This window comes from Zalophus californianus, chromosome 9 (assembly GCF_009762305.2).
Source record: "Zalophus californianus isolate mZalCal1 chromosome 9, mZalCal1.pri.v2, whole genome shotgun sequence".
NCBI classification, from domain to species: Eukaryota; Metazoa; Chordata; class Mammalia; order Carnivora; family Otariidae; genus Zalophus; species Zalophus californianus.
This window is the reverse complement of record NC_045603.1, coordinates 16,114,600-16,135,357: the sequence shown is the minus strand read 5'-3', so window position 1 is coordinate 16,135,357 and position 20,758 is coordinate 16,114,600. Positions and strand designations below refer to the sequence as shown.

General features: G+C 42.9%; 1 protein-coding gene and 1 long non-coding RNA gene across 3 annotated transcripts in view; one reads left to right on the top strand and one right to left on the bottom strand.

Annotated features, from left to right (window-relative positions):
• Positions 1–342: 342 nt before the first annotated feature.
• LOC113922583 lies at positions 343–8,448 on the bottom strand. The gene is made up of 3 exons (XR_003519995.1): positions 8,423–8,448; positions 3,335–3,390; positions 343–913 (listed from the first exon to the last, which is right to left on the bottom strand). It is a non-coding gene; the product is annotated as an uncharacterized LOC113922583 (long non-coding RNA).
• POLR3B (RNA polymerase III subunit B) overlaps positions 5,987–20,758 on the top strand; it is a 111,114-nt gene continuing 96,342 nt past the window's right edge. The window contains exons 1-6 of one of the 2 annotated variants that reach the window (XM_027594631.2): positions 5,987–6,395; positions 9,906–9,938; positions 12,798–12,854; positions 13,044–13,108; positions 15,827–15,902; positions 18,544–18,644. In XM_027594631.2, the coding sequence (XP_027450432.1) occupies positions 6,324–6,395; positions 9,906–9,938; positions 12,798–12,854; positions 13,044–13,108; positions 15,827–15,902; positions 18,544–18,644 (404 nt within the window). In that variant the 5' untranslated portion in view covers positions 5,987–6,323. Of the gene's footprint in view, positions 6,396–6,430; positions 7,123–9,905; positions 9,939–12,797; positions 12,855–13,043; positions 13,109–15,826; positions 15,903–18,543; positions 18,645–20,758 lie in introns of those variants that run through there. The other variant, XM_027594632.2, reaches the window with a different exon arrangement.

The window sequence follows — 20,758 nt, the reverse complement described above, 5'->3', positions numbered from 1 at the left end:
TCCTTGCTTCGCTTCATTTGCTCAAGATTTAAAGTCCCAGATATCAACAAGCAGAAGAATCTAGAACAAGTGCCCGGGCTCTGATTTGCAGGGGAGTGAATGAGGGAGTAGCTGACCCTTAGACTCCCATGGTCCCATCAAAGTCACCCAACTAGAGATGTCTTCCAAATGGACAAGCTTTGTTGAGGAACAGAAAGAGAAGAAGAAAAAAAAAACCCACCATCATGTACATTTGTGAGGTCTTTAAAATTTGAATGTGAGAAATGTGTGAGCTCACCCAATATAGCATTGCCTCTGAGAATAACACCGTAAGATGATTCAAGGAAGGGTATAGGCATGCGAAGTCAGCCTTTATTGGTGTGTGCAGATGAACTGTTGAACAAATAGCTCCCCATCTCAGTGGCCTCATAGACCCACATTTCTCAAATTATACTTCAAAGCAGGGGGTAGGTTGGTGGGCTCTCGGGGAGGTGCTACTCCATTCAGCCCTTCAGAAGGCCAACTTCCATCCATCCTGTGACTGATGTCCCCCTAGCTCTTCAAAGTCTCCAGTCACTCAGAAGATAGGGAAAGAAAAGGATTGCCCACTTCCACTGATGGTTCATCGGCCAGAACTCAATCATGTGGCCTCATCTAACTGCAAGGGAGGCAGGACAAGATGCCGAGGAAGAGGCTGATTTGGATATATTGGTCAGTATTAGCAGTCTCTACCTTGGGTTCTTCTAGCTTCCTTCAATAAGCCCCATGAATCTTCTCTTCCTGAAGAAAGGTTTAAAGCCATGCCTGCTCTGATCTTTGACTAGTAGTTCTCCAGAGCACTGTGTTGAGAGGATTTTGAAGCCAGGTCCAGGATAAGCAGTAGAGAGCGCTGTGTCTGCTTGGCGTAGTATGCCACCTGTGCGGGGTGCACCACCTGTTGTGCAACGTATTTTTATTTCTAACTCGAACCCTTTTTTTTTTTCTAAAGATTTTATTTTTATTTATTTGAGAGAGAGAGAGAGAGAGAAACAGCATGAGAGGGGAGAAGGTCAGAGGGAGAAGCAGCCTCCCCGCTGAGCCGGGAGCCTGATGTGGGACTCGATCCCAGGACTCTGGGATCATGACCCGAGCCGAAGGCAGTTGCTTAACCAACTGAGCCACCCAGGCACCCATAACTCGAACCCTTCTTGAAACTGAAGTTCAGCCTGTTCCACCTCTGGGGATGGTAAGTTCCAAAATTTTCCACTCATTGTTTAGTGAAAGTAGCATGGGACTGAGAGTCACAAGACCTGAGTTTGAATTCACTTCCTCTACTTAATAGCTATATGAACTCAAGCCAGTTTCCTTAATTTCCTTACCAGTTTCCTACCCTACCTCACAGAGATGCTGTGAGAATCAAATGAGATAATGTATTCAAAATTGTCTGCAAACTCCAAAGCATAATGTCATCAGAATACATTAAAATAACTGTAATTTATTAGTCCTAAATCTCCTTCAAGCTTCAGGAGGTTTTAGTACTGTGAGCTGTGATGGTCAAGTACTTAAATACATCAGAACAGAAATGGTCATATCCCATCAGAACCATGGTTCATTAAGCCCAGTATTGTCATTGGCAGAGCTCAAGGGTATGCAGAAGGCAGCAGTAATTGTCCTTGGTGACAGCTGCAAAGGAAAGTGACAAACCCAACATGTTCTAGTTGTATCTAGTAATCACTTATGATTTGATCTTTTATTTTTAGGATTTTATTTATTTAACAGAAAGAGACACAGCCAGAGAGGGAACACGAGCAGGAGGAGTGGGAGAAGGAGAAGCAGGCTTCCCTGCGGAGCAGGGAGCCCGATGCGGGGCTTGATTCCAGGACGCTGGGATCATGACCTGAGCTGAAGGCAGACGCTTAACCGACTGAGCCACCCAGCGCCCCTGATTTGATCTTTTAGAAAGTATGCTTGTATTACTAACTTGTGTCCTCTTGTTCTCTGTTTTTGGGGTGAAGCTTTCTCTTTCTCATTTCTGAGCTTACTATGTCAGCCTCTTTCAGATTTCAAGGGAAAGGGGCCGAGGGATTTATTGCAAGGTTTTATAAAGAAGAAAACCCAGATTCTGTCTTCAGCAGCCACACTGGCAGGCAAGGAATACTCTAAGCACTTCATACACCTGATCTCCTATAACTGCACAACACCCTGGGAGGCAGGCTTTATCACTATTTCCATATAGGCAAAATGAGACTCCAGATTGGCCAAGGAAGTTGTCCAAGGTTACAGAGCTGGTGAGTGTCTGTGAACCCAGAGAGTCTTACCCTGGAAAGTGTGCTCTTAAACTACTTGCTATATAGGTTTCCTAAGGTCATCCAATCAAAAGTATTTTTCACTGCTTCCAAAAGCTTCCTTGGCGTTTTACTTCTCTGCTTCTTTCTGTGGCTGCCCTCCCTTCTGGTCCTTCTTAATAACATCCCAGAGAGAAATGATTGCGTCTACTTGCCATTGGTCAGTATGGTCACTCCTCTCCCCCACTATCCTGCATTGGGTAGGGGTCTCATGCCTGACAAGCCACCTCGGCTCCCCTACCTGGCTGTCTTTGACAGGTTCCTGGCCCTATCGGTTCTCCCAGGACGGCCCGATCTCATGACACAATGCAAGGCTTTTCAGAAAAGGGGTTTGTGGGCGTGTCAAGCAGCAAGAGGTTTTTGGACCATCCCCCCTTGCTCAAAATGCCGGTTGTTCTCTGATTAGAGGCTTCTGTCCATGTTCAGCCTCACCTTGCTGTTTGTGAAATGATAGGCTTCATGGACTCCCTCTTTGCCCTTGCCTGTCCAGACTGAAGAGCCCATGTTCTTTCCCCAACATTGTTCTAGTCTTTGCTAGTTCTATTATGAATTTATTCAGGTTTAGAAGTCAGGATCATGCATGTGTTCTCCCAGTCTGGATGCATCAAGGTTTTGAAGAAGAGAGGACAATCCTTTTTCTTTTGTTTCTAGTGTCTTCATGTTGAAGCCTCTCAAAGTAAGGTCTGATTTCTTTAACATGGCATAAAGGCCAATAATGGCCCAGCCCCGATAGATCTTTCCAGTGTCATCGACAGACACTTCCCTATAGACAAGCCCTATGGAGAGCCACACTCAATTGTCAGGATGTGGTACTGTGTAAAGCTCTCATGCCATTGCTCACGCTGTTTTTCTCTGCTTGAAATGTCTTCTGCCACCCCATCCATTCAGTGTGGTATTATGATAGAGTGGTTGAAAACATGAGCTCTGGGGTCAGATAATTATGGATTTAAATTCCAGCTCTGCTTGGCAAATTTCTTAATCCCTGTGAACCTTAGTCTTTTCCCCTGTCAAGTGGAGATAATCATACTTACCTCCCAGCAGTTGATCATTACATCAGAGAATGCACACAAAGTGGTTATTCCAATGCCTGGCATAGAGTAAATGATCAGTAAATGAAAGTCCAACTTGGACACCTGTTTTTCCTCTTTTGCCCCTATTTCCCCTACCCACCTCCCCATGGTCACCTTCTCATCTGACTATTGCAGCACTTTATACTTAAATGATAGCACTGTATTCCAAGATGTCAGCCATCTTTCCCTCCAAGATTTCCCTTCCCAAAATGCCCGGCCTTCTACTCAAACCATGAGTCTTTTTGCACTAATATCTCAGGAAAAGGATGTGACAGCAGAAAACAGAGAACTCAGGAGACTGCTTCTGGCTTATTGGTTTTTAAAATTCAGTTCCTTAGGGCATAAGAAAGAAGTCATGGGTTGACCTGGGGGCAAATGCCAATACCTGGCAGAGAGGGCGGGAGGGGGGAGGCAGGTGCAGCAAGGGAAGGATTGCACAGATCGTGGCAGCTGTGGTCTAAGGGCCCCGACACCACTCAGCGTCAGCTAATTGTTCCCATGCAGGATTCTGGGACCCCTGCTACCTGATCCATCTCTTTTCAAGAGAAACTAAAAAAACAAAACAAAACAAAAAATAAGTATTTTTAAACATGAAATATCAAATTTATTAATACTCACTGCATTATTTTCTTTCAAATTACTTATTCAACAAAAATTTATGCAGGAGCAAACATGGGTTAGAACCTGGGAATGCAAAGACAAACGAGAGAGTTCCTGTTCCAGGAGCTCTGGGTCTGAAGAAGAGCTAGATGCATAAACTGAGGATACGGTATCCAGCGATATGTCTTATGTTGGACAGTGATTCCCAAAGTGTGATCCCTGGGCCAGCAGCATCAGCAACACTTGGGAACTTCCTGGAACTACAAATCTATAGGCCCCAGCTCAAACCTGTCTAATACGAAAATTGAGGTTGTTTTAAGTTCTCCAGGTGATTCAGATGCTAAAATTGGAGAAGCACTTTGAGCGTGGAAAGCCAAGAGGACTCTGGAGCAGTAAGCCAACACATCTGGGCCAAACTTGAGACCTCTGCCATCTAAAAATCACCTCACAGTCCCTTCCATGCTAGATTCTAAATAGGCTGCTCTCCGGTAATTCACAAGGATGATACAAAAGTATATGTGTCTCTTTAAGTAAACTGTAAGATCTTCAAGCACAGGGTTAAGATTCTTCTTTTAATTAGCTACTTCAAGTAAATTTCAGTGCCTGTATCTCCTAAGAATTGCTAATGCAGAAATTAAACAGCAGGCAAGGGTTATATGTTCATGATGAGAAAATGGTAAATGTATATTTACAAATTTTCAGAACTTACTATGGCAAAATATACAGAAAATTTACCATTATAACCATTTTGGAGCATGCAGTTCAGTGGCCTTAAGTACATTCACACTGTTGTGCAATCCTCACCACTGCCAATTCCACAATTTTTGCATCTTCCCAAACGGAAACTGTGTACCAGTTAAACAATCGCTGGTATCTTTTGCCCTGTTTTCTTCCAGTGGGAGTTTTTCCTATTGATCTGTAGTTCATTTTAAATTAGGGCTACCAATCCAATACTTTGTTTTCTAACAACTTGTGTTTTTAAAGAACTCTATTCACAGTGAATTTAAAAAATCTGTTCAGAAAGGGAGCCTGCACGAGGCTCAGTTGGTTAAGTGTCTGCCTTTGGCTCAGGTCAAGATCCTGGGGTCCTGGGATCAAGCCCCAATGTCGGGGTCCTTGCTAAATGGGGAGTCTGCTTCTCCCTCTGCCTCTCCCCTGCTTGTGCTCGCTCTCTCAAGTAAATAAAATCTTTTAAAAAACCTGTTCAGAAAATTTTACATTTTCATGGAATCATAAAACTATGATTACAATTATATTACCAAATCTATGAATATTTCCCTTTAGGATTTCTGTGTTGCTGTCCTTGAAGACTTTCACAATCTCAATCTTACGAACATACTCAACATATATTTTTTTTAAGTTTTAACATTTAAATACATAAGCCATAAAGGATTTACTTAGACTTTTTTCTAAATGGCTAATCAGCTGTTCCAGTATCATTTATTGGATAACCCGTCTTTTATTTTTTTTTAAGATTTTTATTTGACAGAGAGAGACAGTGAGAGCAGGAACACAGGGGGAGTGGGAGAGGGAGAAGCAGGCTTCCCGCTGAGCAGGGAGCCCGATGTGGGACTCGATCCCAGGACCCTGGGATCATGACCTGAGCCGAAGGCAGACGCTTAACGACTGAGCCACCCAGGCGCCCTGCATAACCCGTCTTTGCCTGATTTAAAATATCATCAGATTTTCATATTAAATTTCTCTACATCCTGGTATTTATTCCCGGATCTTTTCTCCAGTCCTTTGAGAATATAACATTATCTTATTAATGTCCTGTTTGCTCTACTCTCTAGGGAGTTAATCCCTCCTCACTTTAGGTCATTTTGATGACTGCATAATATTCCATCACACATAGGTACCATAATTTTTTTTAACCAATTCCCTACTACTAAGCATTTAAGTTTCCTATTTTTCCATACTCTACACTGTGTAGTTTTGGACTGGATTGAACGAATCATCTGCCTCGGTGGCTCAAGTTGCGCAAATTATCCGTTTACCCTTTTCTTTGAATTATTTAAAAAATTACAACCAATACGCTTTACTGGTCTCAATTATGTTGTAATTGGCACTAAACCTGTCCGCTGGTTAAGATTAGCCGGCAGACACCTCCAAGCGACAGCAGGGGGCGCAGTTTCCCAGCTTCGCCTCAGCCACATCCGGGTTCCACCGCAGGTTGGGGCCGGGAGCAGGCAGAACGTTTCTGTCCCACCACCAATTAACCTGCGCGGCGGGGACGGTTTAGGCCTCCGCGCACCGCTCCTCGCGGGTGCTGCAGTTTACTTGGGGGCAGCGCAAGCGGGCGGGGGGGGCGGATTCTCCTTGTTTCTACCTTCGTCGTGAGCAGCGCAGCATGGACGTGCTTGCGGAAGAGTTTGGGAACCTGAGCCCGGAGCAACTGGCAGCGCCCATCCCCACTGTAGAGGTGAGGACAGCCGGCGGGGAGCGGAAAGGGCCAGGAGCGTCCGCAGGAGGCGTTGCCCCGAGAGCTCTCGTGGCGAGGGGGGGGGGGGGCAGCTCTGCGCATGCTCACGGCGCCGGAGCGGGTCTCTTCCGGAGCGGGTCTCTTCCGGAGCGGGCTGCCGGGTGCACGTGGAGGGGTCGAGCTCGGAGGAACGCTCAGCCGGCGGTGGGCGGGCGGGGCAGTCCCGCGCGCTCGCTGCTCGGGGCTGGGGGCTCCTTCGGTGCTCGTGTGTGTCGGGGCACGATTGGTCCTCGCACCCACCTGGGGGCACGTAGTGCATCCCCGCGGGTTTAGAGAGGACGCTTTCGTCATGCCCCACATTTGCCCGTGGCGGTGAAACCACATCCTCCGAATCCCGGGCCAGTAATCCTTTTAACCATCCAAGTTTGGGCTGCAGGAGTATTTTAAACGCCCTGAACATTTACTCAATATCTTTTGAGTTTTTAGGAAAAAAAAAAATCTGTATTTTGGGGAGTAGCCCCATACCTTTCATCAGGTAATCAGAAGTGTGCCCTCCCGTGAGCTCCCTAATGAATAATGTTCAGCTGTGGACATAATTTTACTTTCTGGAAAGGCACACATAACCCCTCTGGGCCTCAGTCTTTATTGGCATGGAACGGGGGAAGTGGAGAAATTGTCCAGGGAGAACTTTGAAGTAGAGGAACAAGACACTTGAGCACCGCTGTAGGTAAGATTGTCAGACCCTCTGTTTTTCAGGAATTGCAGTCCGGTAGTACTAGAGTGAGGAAAAGCGGAGGAACAGAGGTGAGAAAGGGGTAGTTGAGGGTCCTAGTCCTAGGGACGGTTTTGATCTCCCATAGACGTCCGAAGACCTCCAAAGGAGTGATGAGATGCTATTGAAGGGTTTAAGCAGGAGAGTGACATGATCTGTGAATCTATTGGATTATAAGAATTTCTTTATAATTATTTGGCAGATTAGTGAGGTCCATTATGATTAGTCCAAAAGATTTAATCCATGAGTGCTTTGCAGTACACTGGTGATCATCGGGCAATACTGGATTTTTTTTTTTTAACTCTTCGAAGAGTTAAGAGCCAGCATTTACCGAGCACTTGCTATGTGACAGGCTCTGTCTAAGCCTAAAGTGCATTGCATTATTTAATTCTCTGAAATAAGTACTATTTTCACGGCATTTTGCCAATGAAGATTTTTGAGGCGCAGAGAGGTTATTTAATTAATCCAGTGCCAGAAAGCTGTTAAGTGGCTGATCTGGATTTTGGACTTTGGCTGTCGGATTTTAGTTTTCGTTCTTAACTACAGACTGACTGCTTCTCCGAAGACCTGAGAGATAAGCCTGAAGGATTTATATATATCTTGCTTGAATTTGCACAGTTGTAAAGGAACCAGAACCACAGTCCCAGGCTTCTGAATCAGGAATAACAATTCCTCTTCCTGGCCCTCTCGTGTCCCATCCACCATCACATCTTAGGATCCTGCCTACTAAGTACGCTCAGATCTGAGACTTCCCGCGATTCTCCAAGTTGGAACCGCTGTTCTCTTACTTCCTAGGCTGCTGACTCGTCTCACTCCCACCTGTTCTCCGCTCTGTAGCCAGAGCCGTCAGTTTCATTTTACTTTACCATCAGTTTAAGTACACAACTATGATCGTGTTGCTCCCATGAGTAAAATTCTTCAACCGCTGCCCTGTGCTCTTAGAGCAAAATCTAACATCGTAACCACATTTATAAGGTTCTCCTCGGTCTGGCCACTGTTTACTTCTTCAGTCTTTTCCCACCATTCCCACCTCCTTCCCCGTTCTGCTCTGAGATCTTCTCTATTCACACAGTTCCTTCTGGATTTTTCTCTCATTCCTCTTTGTAGATTTACATATAATAAAATGCACAGATCTGAAGTGTTCAGTTACATTCGTTTCGACAGTTACGTATACCCAAACAACTGCCACTCGGTACAAGATCTAGAACATTTCCATCACCCCAGAAAGTTCCCTTATGAACCCTTTTGAACTTACTTGATTTCTATCATCATAGATTAGTTTTGCCTGACTCCCTCCTTTTTTTTTTTTTTTTTGGCAGACTGACTTTTTTAGAGCAGTTTCAGGGCCACAGCAACATTGAGAGGAAGATACAGATGTATGTGTACCCCACCTCTCTTCCTTCTTGAAAAATGTGTTTTCCTTTCTCCAGGTTTTCGCTTCCCTCCCTGACCCCTCCTGTCACTCCTCTTGCTGGATCTGCCTTCTGCTGCTCCCCTCTATATATTGGAGTGTTTGTGATCTCACTGCACGGAACTCTTCCCCGTCCACACTCCTTAGGTGATCTCATCCATTATGTGGCTTTAATTGTCCTCCATCCGCGGACCTCTCCCTAATTTGTATCTTTAGGCCACTCTCTTCCCAAGCACCAGACCCCTGTTTGTTGTCTCTTTGCCATCTCCCCCTGACTGTCTAATGGATATATCAAACTTAACATGCTCCCAGCCAAATTCCTGATAGCCCGTCCACACCTAACCCTGCTGCTCAGCAGTATCCCTGCATTCTCTCCATAAATGGCAACTCTGGGGGGTTGGTCCTGACTCCTCTTTTTCACAGTATCTAATCTTTGATCAAGTCCTATTGGCTTTGATTGTGTCTCCTAACTACAGTTTCTCACTATCTGTACTGTTAACCATTGGCCTGGAGTATTTCCATAAACTCCTGAGTCATTTCTCTGCTTCTAACCTTGTCTGTTCTGAACCCAGCAGCTAGAGTGATCCAGTTAAGATGAGTCAACATCCCATCACTCTTCTGCTCAGAACCTTCTGATGCTTCTTATGTCACTCAGAGTGAAAGTCAAGGGTTTTTATAGCGGCTGCGGGGTCCTGTGTGGTCCTTAGGCCCTTATTCAGAAACTGTGTATCCTTACTTTAGACTTGTTTCTAACCACTTGTTAGATTTCTCATTAGCAGAGTAGATGCCATACCTAAGAACTCGAGCAGTATGTGAGTTTGCAGGTATTTAAGGTAGGAGATGAACATCATGTATGCAGTCCTCATCAAAGCAGATCCTTTGATGAGATGAGCTTCGACCAGACACTAGCTGGGAAAGAATGGGAAGGAGAAAGAACTCTTTTTGGGCCAAGAGATCCAGCTTCCCAGGACTCTGAAACTAACTCTCCCTGTCTCAAACTGGCAAACCCAGCTTGCTCAGGAGGTGTCATGACAATAAAATAATGTATGAAAAGTGCTTGGAACCTTAACTCATCAAAAGATTAAAGTATATTCTGTTTAAGAAATAGGTGGTATATGTGTGTATATATAAATTTGAATGCATACACACACATCTAGGATTTCCATAAAAGTGGTTACAATTTTAAAATTGTTCTTTTCATTTTGATTTATTTTCTTTTGCTTTCTGTGATAAAGTAAGTCATTTTTGGTAAATTAAAATAACTTCTTATAAAAATATTGTGGTTGCTGGCACAGAGTGCTGATACTCCTGTTGCTTTGGTTCGCAGGAAAAATGGAGGCTGCTTCCAGCATTTTTAAAGGTAATTGTTTAACATTTAATAATAGTTATTTTTCAAATGAAAAAAGTTAAATTCATCTTTCTTAAAGATTAAGTGTTTATCACCAACTAATAATTTTTGACTTTGCACAACTCTGTAATTTGCTATATTTTAGAAATAGAAGGAATTATAAGGCAGTTTCCCTGACCACATGTAAAGTGCTGGTTGGGAGAGTGGTCATCTAATTTTAGAGATAGGATGTAGTATACGCAGTAACGAAGTGGGGTTGGCAAAAGAGTGATGCCACAGGTGGTCAGAGAAGGTCTCCCAGACGAGGTGAGATGTAAACCCCATCTTGGGAGGACAGGATTTAAGTAGGCTGAAAGGTCTAATGCAGAGAGCTCGCCATGATAGAAGCACTTAAGGGGAGCCTCCACAGCATCTGTAAGAACGGTGACCAGTCTGGCTGGAATGGATGAGTGGATCGTCACAGGAACTGCTGAATATAAGATTAGTAGAGGGCTTCAGTTCACTTTTAAAGAGCATAAGCTGAGACGTAGGGGGAACCACAGTGATCGATCACTTGACACCCATTAGGATGGCAGTAATCAAAGAGAAAGGTAATAAACAAATGTTGATGAGGATGTGGGGAAACTAGAACCCTACTGGTGGGAATGTAAAATACTGCAACTGCTTTGGATAGCAGCCTGGCAGTTCCTCAGATGGCTAAACAGAGTTACCATATAATCCAGCAATTCTGCTCCTACTTACTCAAGAGAAATGAAAACACATGTCCCACAAAACTTGTACACACATGTTCATAATAGCCAAAAAGTAAAAACAACCCAAATGGCCATCAACTGGCAGATGGATGAATAAAATCTGGGATATCCATACAGTGGTTCTGCAGTGGATTATTATTTGGCAATAAGAAGAAATCAAGTGCTGATGCATACTACAATGTGTATGGATGTTGAAAGCATGCTAAGTGAAAGCATGGAGACTTTGAAAAATCAGTAGAGGCTTATCTGACTTAGTTTTGTGTTGTAGGCAGAAGGGAGAATGCTGGGTGTGGTTCTGGGGAGGCTGGGCCAGATTGCTGGCCAGATTTGAAAGCCATGTTAAGGATGTTGGCTTTTCTTCTAACAGCAATAGGAAGCTGTTAAAGAGGTTTTAAGAAGAGTGACCAAGAAAGAAATAAAATGGTAATAAGGTCAAGGGAAGGGAAGGGTTTTGTTTTGTTTTGTTTTTTAAGGAAGTGTATAAAAGCAGAGGAGAAAGGGTGGTATTTATGATTCAAGAAAGAGGAGACAAATGATGGCACATGGTCCAAGAAGAGAGTGAGAATTCAGTAGAGACCTAAGACTTTGGTCATTTCATTCATTCATTCATTCGTTCATTCACTCAAAGTTGGGATTCTCCTTTACTCAGACCACCTTGAAATATATTTGCCTAAGAATAAACGTATAAAGATTTTAATACATAACTGAAGACGGAAACGTAAAGCTTATGAGGCTGCCACCGCTGTTGGCCAACAGACTCAAGACTCAGTTCTTAGGCTGGGATGACAACAGTGAAGAGGGACAAATGTAAATCCCTGTACTTGCTTTTGTACAAATACCAAATTGGCTGTGTTTGACTTAATAGCATTGTTTTGTGAAGATAAGCATGACCTTTTGAGTTTTAGTTGATAAGTCAGTAACATGGCCTTGATTTTTTTTTTTTTTTTTTTAATAAATGGTGGTGGTGTGGTATCCAGAATGAGGGAGGCAGTAGCCCCATTGTATGCTGGTCAGACTGTCGAGAACCTTGGCAGTGAGTTCAGGGTGCCCGTAATAGGAGGAACATTGGCCAACTGAAGCACGCCCAGGAGCAGGCCATCTGCTGCTGAAGGAAGGGTCTGGAAGGCATGCATGTGAGACATAGTTGAATAGGTCATCCTGAATGTGACAACATGAAGGAGAGTTATAAATAAACGGACTAAGAGCAGGCCTTTCTCTCCAGAAGGACAGTTAAGTCCAAGAGGTGGAAACTGGAGGAAGGTAGACATCAGATCAGTATATAAGGTTGAATTTTTTTTTCCCCTGTAATTAGGACTGCTTCTAAATGGATGGTTGTTTTGTAAGCCAGTGAGATCCAAATAAGGAAGTGTAATTAAAGCAAAGGCTCTGATTATGTGTTAGGAATGTTCTAGTAGTGCTGAACCCATTGTGCTTGAAAATTAATATTTAAAAAAAGAACACATACAGCCCTCCTAAATTCTAACACTTTGGAGTCTGTGTTACTGTTTCAGTGTTTTCCATAGCACAGCACACTATGTGCACGGTTGTCTTTGACTTCTGAGATGAAAGGGAAGTCTCTGCTGGCTGGTATCTGCTCTTAGGTTCCATGAGTTTCACCTGCCTTTCAATTTCAAATGCAGTGATTTTCAATTTTCTTAATAAAGATCCTCATTTTTCCCCCCTTGGTCTTCTATAAGTGATCTGAGTTTCGAAATTGCCCGGATAGGGAAAGACAGAAAAGAAAACAGGCGTTTTTGAGGGTTGAAGAAACAATGCTTAATTGCTGTATTTTGTTTCTTGGATTTTTGTAAATTGAAAGTATGCAGAGAAAATCTTGCCTCATTTGTTAGCTTATGGGGAGTCATTAGGTATGTTCAAATACCCCTATCTTGAATTCCAAGGGTCGGATTGATTCTCAAGGAGGAAAATTTGAGGGTGTATTAGGATGGAGTAGAAGTGGAATGAGGACACATAAATGTAAAGTTCTACTAAGTGATATTGTGGATTTTTTTTTTCTCACTTTGGTTTTGAGAAAAATATGAAGGTTCCCTGTGGTTAGAGTCTATGACATAGTATGCTGTGTTGTTGCTAACCTACTTTCTATTTTTTGTCTGTTTAGGTGAAAGGCCTTGTGAAACAGCATATAGATTCATTCAACTATTTCATTAACGTGGAGGTAAGCAGCAGGGCTTGGAAGCAGAGAGGGGCGCCTGGCGGGCTCAGTGAGTAGAGCAGGTGATTTGATCTTGGGGTCGTGAGTTTGAGCCCCACGTTGAGTGTGGAGCCTACTTAAAAAATAAAAAAGTAGAGAGACGAGAACTGATGGAAGCCAGAGATGTTCCTAATGGTCCTCTTTCCCCTGCAGATAAAGAAGATAATGAAAGCCAACGAAAAGGTCACAAGCGATGCCGACCCCATGTGGTACCTGAAGTAAGGAATCAGCTACTATTGATTTGCTGCTTTGATTACGTCTAACGTTTTTTAAAGTGAATGTGGTTGTTACCAAAACTCTATCAAAATAACTGTCTTTATCTGGTTCATAAGAAAATTATTCACTTTTTAATTGGTAAACTAATTATAACGAGCTATGCGTGAGAAGTACTGAAACTATTAGGTTAAAACATTTTTTAGAACAATTTTAAACTTAGAGAAAAATTACCAAAATAGTATGGAGAGTTCCATATTATCCTTCACCCAGCCTGTGCTAATATTAACATCTTACATAACCAAACTACAATTAGCAGACCCAGGCAGTTAGCACTGATACAATACTGTCAACTACTCAGCATGTCTCGTTTCAAGCTTTCCCACTCACGTCTTTTTTTCTGGCCCAGGATTCAATCCAGAGCCCGACATGATGATTAGTTCTCATGTCTCTTTAGCTTCCCCCAGCCTGTGACAGTTCCTCATACTTTCTTCGTCTTTTATCACCTTGACACTTTTGAAGAATTCTGATCCATTGTTTTGTAGGACGTCCTTTGATTTGGGTTTGTATGAGGTTTGCTCATGATTCAGTTGGCTTACGCATTTTTGGCACAGAATGTTTTGTGCCATTTTCCCTGCATTGTGTCGGGGGTTACAGGTGTCAGTATATTCTACTCTTGGTGGTTTTACCTTTGTTCACTTGATTAAGGTGGTATATGCAGGTTTTGTCCAGTGTAATTTACTATTTTTCTTCTTGTAATAAGTGTCTTCCGGGGAGATCCTTTGATACTATGCACATAGCTTACCCACTAATTTTAGCATCAAGGATGGTTCTTATAACAATTACTGCTGTGTGTTTACCACTTGGTGAGGCTTTCTTGCCATCATTCCTTATACGTTAGTACTGGAATTCTATTGGAAGGAAGAACTTTTTCTTCCCTTTATCTCTTTGATTTTATTTATATTGTAAACTTGTATATTTTAATCTATGGGTCATAATCCAATAGTGTCATTTAACTGGTCAAATTGTCCTTGCTTTGGCCATTGGAGAGTCTTCGAGTTGACTGCTGTGTCCTTTCAGCACACCCCAGTTAATTTTCAAGCACTACTTTCTGGTGTCATGGGATGTGGTTGATCTGTTTTTTTTCCCTGCGTCAGCCTGGAATCAGCCATTTCCCAGGGAGCCCTAGTCCCCTTTTCTGGACAATAGTGTTTAAAAACCAAGATAGGGATACTAAAGCCTTGGTAGATGGAGCAAGGAAACATGTGTTTCTATATACTAACATGCATGCATACATCGGGATTTCCATATGCTATCCATTTTTATATAAAAAACCAGCATACTGATACCTCCTATTTCAGGCCAGCTCCACAGGACTCATTCTAACTGACCTCTTTCCTTATTTGTAAGTTCTATCCCTAAAATGAGAAACCTGGCTCTCATTATCCATACTATTTGTACCTATTTATTCAGTCCTAGAGTATACATAGTTTCAGAATTGCTAATTGATAACCTCTGTGAGAATAAAATTTACTAAATAGGGTACAATATCTGTATATTGCTTTTTTTGTCTTTATCTCTACAGCATCCGAGCAAAATACCGTTTCCACAGTTACTCAGACTCGTTTCCTTTCCCACCTTCTGAGTGCAGTCACATTACTCATTTGTAAGGCTGTGGTGTTTGTATTCCATTTTGGGTCCCCTTCTGCGTCCTGGTCGATTTTAGTTATGCATTTGCTTTTTGAGTGTGTGAAACGTGATTGTAAGAGTTAGACCTATAGAAAAAAGTATTTTCAGGAAGTTGTCACTCCCCTCCGGAGTCTTTCCACCCTGTTGCCAGACACTCCCAGTAGGTCACCAGTCTCATTAGTTTCTGCTTTCTTCCTGTTTCTTTTGCCATAATGAGCACATAGAGATGGTCCCTGATTTACAGTGGTTCAACTTAACAAGTTTTCAACTTTACGATGGTGTGAAAACTAGACCCAATTCGGTAGAAGCTGTACTTTGAATTTTGAATTTTGAATTTTTCCCAGGCTAGCAATATGCAGCACAATCCTCTTGTGATCCTGGGCAGTGTGGCCACAGCTCCCGCCCGCCCCGCGGTCACGAGGGTCAACAGCTGACACCTAATCATTCTGTTTTCCACTTTCTGTACAGTATTCAATGAATTGCATGAGGTAGTTAATACTGTATTTTCAAGTAGGCTCTGTGTTAAATGATTTTCCCCAACTATAAGCTAATGTAATTATTCTGAGCACATTTACAGTAGGCCGGGCTAAGCTCTGATGGTTGGTAGGTTAGGTATATTAAATGAATTTTTGACTTAATAGTCTTTTCAACTGACAATGGGTTTACTGGGCTGTAGCCCCGCTGTAAGTCAAGGAAGAGCTGTATTTTTTCCCCCTTACAACCTCTTCTTTCTTACACGAATAATAGCTCTTTTCATTAAATATTACCTTTAGAGAGCTATCTTTCCAGTATTTTTAAAAAGAGATTTATAGTAATTTCTTAAAAAAGACTTTGATAGTATTTTTCCTCCTTGGCAGAGCTCTGTGTACTATCACGTCAAGAAGATCTCAAATTACAATTTTTAACTTGTTTGTCATTCTTAGCAAGGTAAGTATTTGTCAAAGTATAATCCTTGTATTTGGGAGGAAAATAGCTTGTTTGTTTATATGTTCTTTGAAATGGTATAATTGGTCATGGAATAATTTGTTTTTCAGGTATCTTAATATCTATGTGGGGCTTCCTGATGTTGAAGAAAGCTTCAATGTAACTAGACCAGTATCGCCTCATGAGGTAATTATCTGCCTTACCATAATTGAATTTGTTTGCCTTAACTCAAAGAGTCTTTGCCCTTAATATATGCTCTTAGAATGATTTAAAAACAGGGGAAGAATATCTCCTATGAGGCAAAGATAACCAAAATAAATTAGCATTTATATAATAACTGTATAGAGAAACAGTTCAGCACGATTTAGTTTGTCATTGAATCCTAGTTAATGTGTGCTGTTACATAACTGTGTCCTGTCTGCGTCCTTGCTTCTGAGCTTTCGAGCAGCCCTCCCCTCACCCTTGCCCCAGCCAGCCACTTGTGCCTAGGACCGTGTGCTGTGCTTTTGCAGAGGTTACTGAGCACATTTTTTGAGGGTCAGCAGGCATTGTTTTAGGCAGAGGAGACCAAGGGCAGGGCTCAGAGTCTGTTAGAAGAGATGGATGGGAAGAAAATTTGAATACCAGGATTTTAGCAGAGCTGCAGACAAAGGGTTATAGAACAGGCTTGTTTATTGGCTTTTAACACATTCTAGATTCCTCTGAAAATTCTTCCACTTAGTGTCCATAATTTGGAATTGATTTAGGAAAAAAATGATTTTTGTAGATTTATGTAGTTTGTGTTAACGTAAAGCTGAAATGTTAAGCAGTTAGGGAAAATGGCAGAGGAACCTTTCTTTACTAAACAATAAGTTGTTAGAATGTTAGGGTTGTTGTCTGAGCGATGTTAGATGGGAAGCATGATCATGGAACCAAACATTTCACTCAGCTAAATGTTGGTGTTACTTAATCACGGAGCATCGAGTGTCAGTTGAACATGTATTTTGTGCCTCAGCATTGAGAGAGACAAATGAGACCCTTTCCTTCCTCAAGGAGTTCATACTCTGTGGTGAGAGTAAAATAACAGAGCACATGAAACAGACACCAGGGGTTGCTCGCTGAAATGCCTGGAAGGGTGAGGTAGGCCCGGGAAGGGAAGTTGTGTTGAGTAGGAAGTGGCGAGGTTTGGAATGTTGGAAAGTGTATGCACCACTTTCACTTTTGCCACTTCCCCAGTCCGTTTTGCTGGAGTTTTCCAATTTTTTAAGAACTAGGCACCAATTAGCAATTTCCAAGTCATCTTCTGAATTATCTTACCAAGTGTAGAGTAGAGAGAAGACAAAGTATTTTGAGGTAGTTCGAGAAGCCTGAGGCCACAGTTGTCATAATCATTCTTCCTGATGTTGGAGAAAATACATGGGCATTATTTCAGTTAGGGAGAGAGGGCACGAAGATTTCTTGGAGGGATTTTGATCCTTGGAGAGACAGGGAGAGTGGGAGAGCAGGTGGGTGGGCAGTCAGGGGACCCATGGTAGGAGTGGCAGGTGCTGGCCCTGCAGATCCCCCAGCACAGCCCCACTCCTGTGATGACAGAGAGGCGGAGGGGGACCAGGGGCCCTTATGGGGTAGTTTGGGGCCTATGAAAAGGGTCCCCACTTTTACCACCTCTGTCAAATTTCATTTCCATTTGAAGGAGAGGAGTTTGTTGAAACACACAAATATTTGCCCATCATGGGCATTACATTAGTTTTTTTTAATAAAAATGAGATAAATACTCTGTACCAGGCACTATTCTAAAAATACATATTTATACTCTTAGGAATTAAAATTATTCTCATTCCCTCTTTACATACGATGAGACCAAGGTGCAGAAGAGTTATTCAAAACTTAAGCGGTAGAGCCAGGATTTGAGCCCAGGCGGCAGGGTGCACGCTCTGAACCTCCATGCCACGTCACCTTTGGTGTGGCCAGAAGGTGGAGGCTCAATCTAATTAAGTATAAAATAAGCAATTTTCATTCATCATTAATAGAGATATCTAATATTTTAAGATCCCAGGCACTGGGAAAGAAAGAAAAAGTTTAAATCTGTCTTTGGTTCAGTTGAAGGCAGAGGATTCCGTCCCATGAATTGCATGGTCAATGTTCAGAGAAATTCTCTTTTTGAGAATGCAAGCCACCTGATGACCATCAATAAAACAGGAGGTCATCAAGATTTTGGTGGGGTTTGCCGTGTTTGATCATGACTCAAGTAAGGGCATCCCTTAGCGAGTCATCGCCTCACTAAAGCACACACCAGTAGTTTCTAAAGTTCCCCAACTGATGCATAAATTGTTAATAGGATGTGTTGAATGATTTGTGCTATAGGATACCGCTTGTGAGGGAACTTTGTGATAGAGTTAGTTTATTTGGAGAATAAAAGGAAGTATAGTTTAAATTTTTTAGTTTGTGTATGTGTATACTTTAGGTATTATACTGGCTGTTAGCTTTTCCAATAAGGTAACCACATTGATTACTTTCCATGGACCCAGTTTTCAAGGAACAATCTAATTGCTTCGAAGATGGGAGCAGACCGGGGATGGCATCAGGTAGCGAGAAGATAGTCAGTACCAGAGTTACTGTGTCGTTTCTGGACTGGCCGGGGCAGAGATGGCCTGGGGGTGTCTGGGTCAGTGGCTGGCATTCCCCACATGGAGAAGGCAGGCTTGTCACTCCCGGGGCCCTTACAGCAGCAGCTGGAACAGCTCAGTTCAGTGTGGACTATACTTCTACCAGGAATGGAGCTCTTGGAGGCTTCAGGACCCTTTCTTTCCCAGGCAGGAGGAGCAGTGACTGTCTGGTTGTCTTTCAGTGCCGTTTGCGGGACATGACGTACTCTGCCCCCATCACAGTGGATATTGAATATACCCGAGGCAGCCAGAGGATCATCCGGAACGCCTTACCCATTGGCAGGTGGGAAATGATGTCCGAGCTGGAGCCACACTGCCTGCATCCTAGTCTTGTGGGGTGACTTGAGCAAGCACTACAGTCCCCTTTGCCCCATTTCCTCACCCAAAAAATGTGGGAAACGGTGCCTACTTCATGGGAGTCTTTCTGGGGACCCCGTGAGTTGGCCCAGGAAGCGCTCAGAGCAGTGGCCAGCACACCGCGGCGGTGGTGCTGCTTTTTCCTTGTGAAATCTTTTCTGTAAAGCTAAGGAAAATGCTGCCGTTTCTTCCCGAAATCCCAGCTGTTAGGGAAACATTAGGTAAGATAGCATTTCAGTGAACTCTCCTGGGCTAGTCTTCTTGGTGGATTCCTGTGTATTTTAAGTTTGACTTTTCTTGGAAGTTGAACTGTTTCCAGTGTAGCGATATGTAAGGGAGAAGTTACTTATTTGCCTGGAACAGGTTTGGAAATGATAGATCGCATCAGCGCGCATTGTTGCAGTCTGCTTTTCCTAGTTAGGAAAATATACTGACTTGCCTGTCAAAATGGACAAAACCCACAATATTGTGAATCTGCTAATGGTGTTGGACTTTAAACTTAGTGCGAACAGTTCCTGCCCAAGTGTTTTTACCCTCCCTTCAAAAGTGCTAAGAGCTTAACAAATACCCATTGGTTCAGCAAATATGCACCAGTTGCCTGTCACTTGTCCTGCACTATGCTGGGTACTCGGGTCCCCAGAAGATATTTAGACACAACTAAGTTGGCTGTGTTCATCCCCAGCTGCCAGGGAAGGCAGGCTTAAGTAACTATGGTACCACTTGGTAAGTGCTGTGATGGAGAGGTCCAGAGTGACGTGGAAACACACGGGGTTAACAGATCCTTCCCTACAGTCTCCCGAAGGAGGGGGCTCTGTGTATCGCTCCTGTCCTCACTCTTCAGTCAGGAAAGTAAGTTGGGATAGATATTAGAATATTAATCTTTGTTTTAGCAGGACTGTTTTATCAGTGTTCAGATCTTTCTTTCTCACATATGGACCATAGTCGTGTCCAGTTAAATCTTGGATCGTTAATAATTTCCCACATTGAATTTTGTGAAGGGCAGACTGGAAAGACAGGCACAAAGCATCACAGTACAATTTAGGGTTTACATCCTGGTTCAGAGGAGGCAGGAAGGGCGTGCACGTAACCAGTAACTGGGGAATACCCGCTGTGTGCCGGACTCTGGGAGAGGTGATTGCATTCACTGCACTCATGCAGGTGACCTTTGTGGATCAGAGTGCTTGCACGTACCACGCACTAGCCACATTATACATGACCTCATGTAAAGGTTGTGGGTTGTGGGTTTTTTTTGTTTTTGTTTTTGTTTTTTGAGCGAGAAAGATTTCAGTTTAGTCCAGGTAATATTCCTGCTTGGTAACAAATCAAATAGTACATGAGAGCACTTGAGATACAAAGCAACAGCCTCCCCTGCTCCTCACCCCAGTCCCGTTGGGATCTTGTGACCATGTCTCTTACTCTGGTGGTTATTGCATCTGTGACTTTAAAGTGCTATGTATATACCTCTATTTCTTGGTATATCAACTTTAGACACTATTTATTAAAAACTCTGAATTTCTGGTTTTGTCTGAAAATCTCCCCATGTGGACCTCATTCTGCATGATGCCCTAACAGAATGCACCATTTAGGTGCCAGTTCTCTCTCCGCAATTTGCACTGCCCTCCCCCCCCGCCATCCCTCCTTCATTGCAGGTGGGCCCCTGTCTGTCCAGTCATCCTTCCCTGTTTGGTAAGCGGCCTGCTCTTCTCTCTGGGTTTTAAATCTTCTCTTTGTCTTCGATGATTGTATCTGGACTATGGTGTATTTTGAAGTGGCTTTCTTTTTATTTATTCTGTGTAGATATGATTGGATATGCGTGGATTAGATATGTGTGGGTTAATGGCTTTCCTACATTTTTGGAAATCCACGGCCACCATCTTTTTGAATAGGACTCCTTGCCGCTTGTATTTTTTTCCATCTAGAATCTGATTAGATGAATATGAGACCTTTTCACTCTGTCTTTTCCATGTCTCTTAAACTTTGTCATATATTTCCTTCTCTTTGTCTTTCTGACATACAGTCTCAACAGTTTTTTCCGCTTTC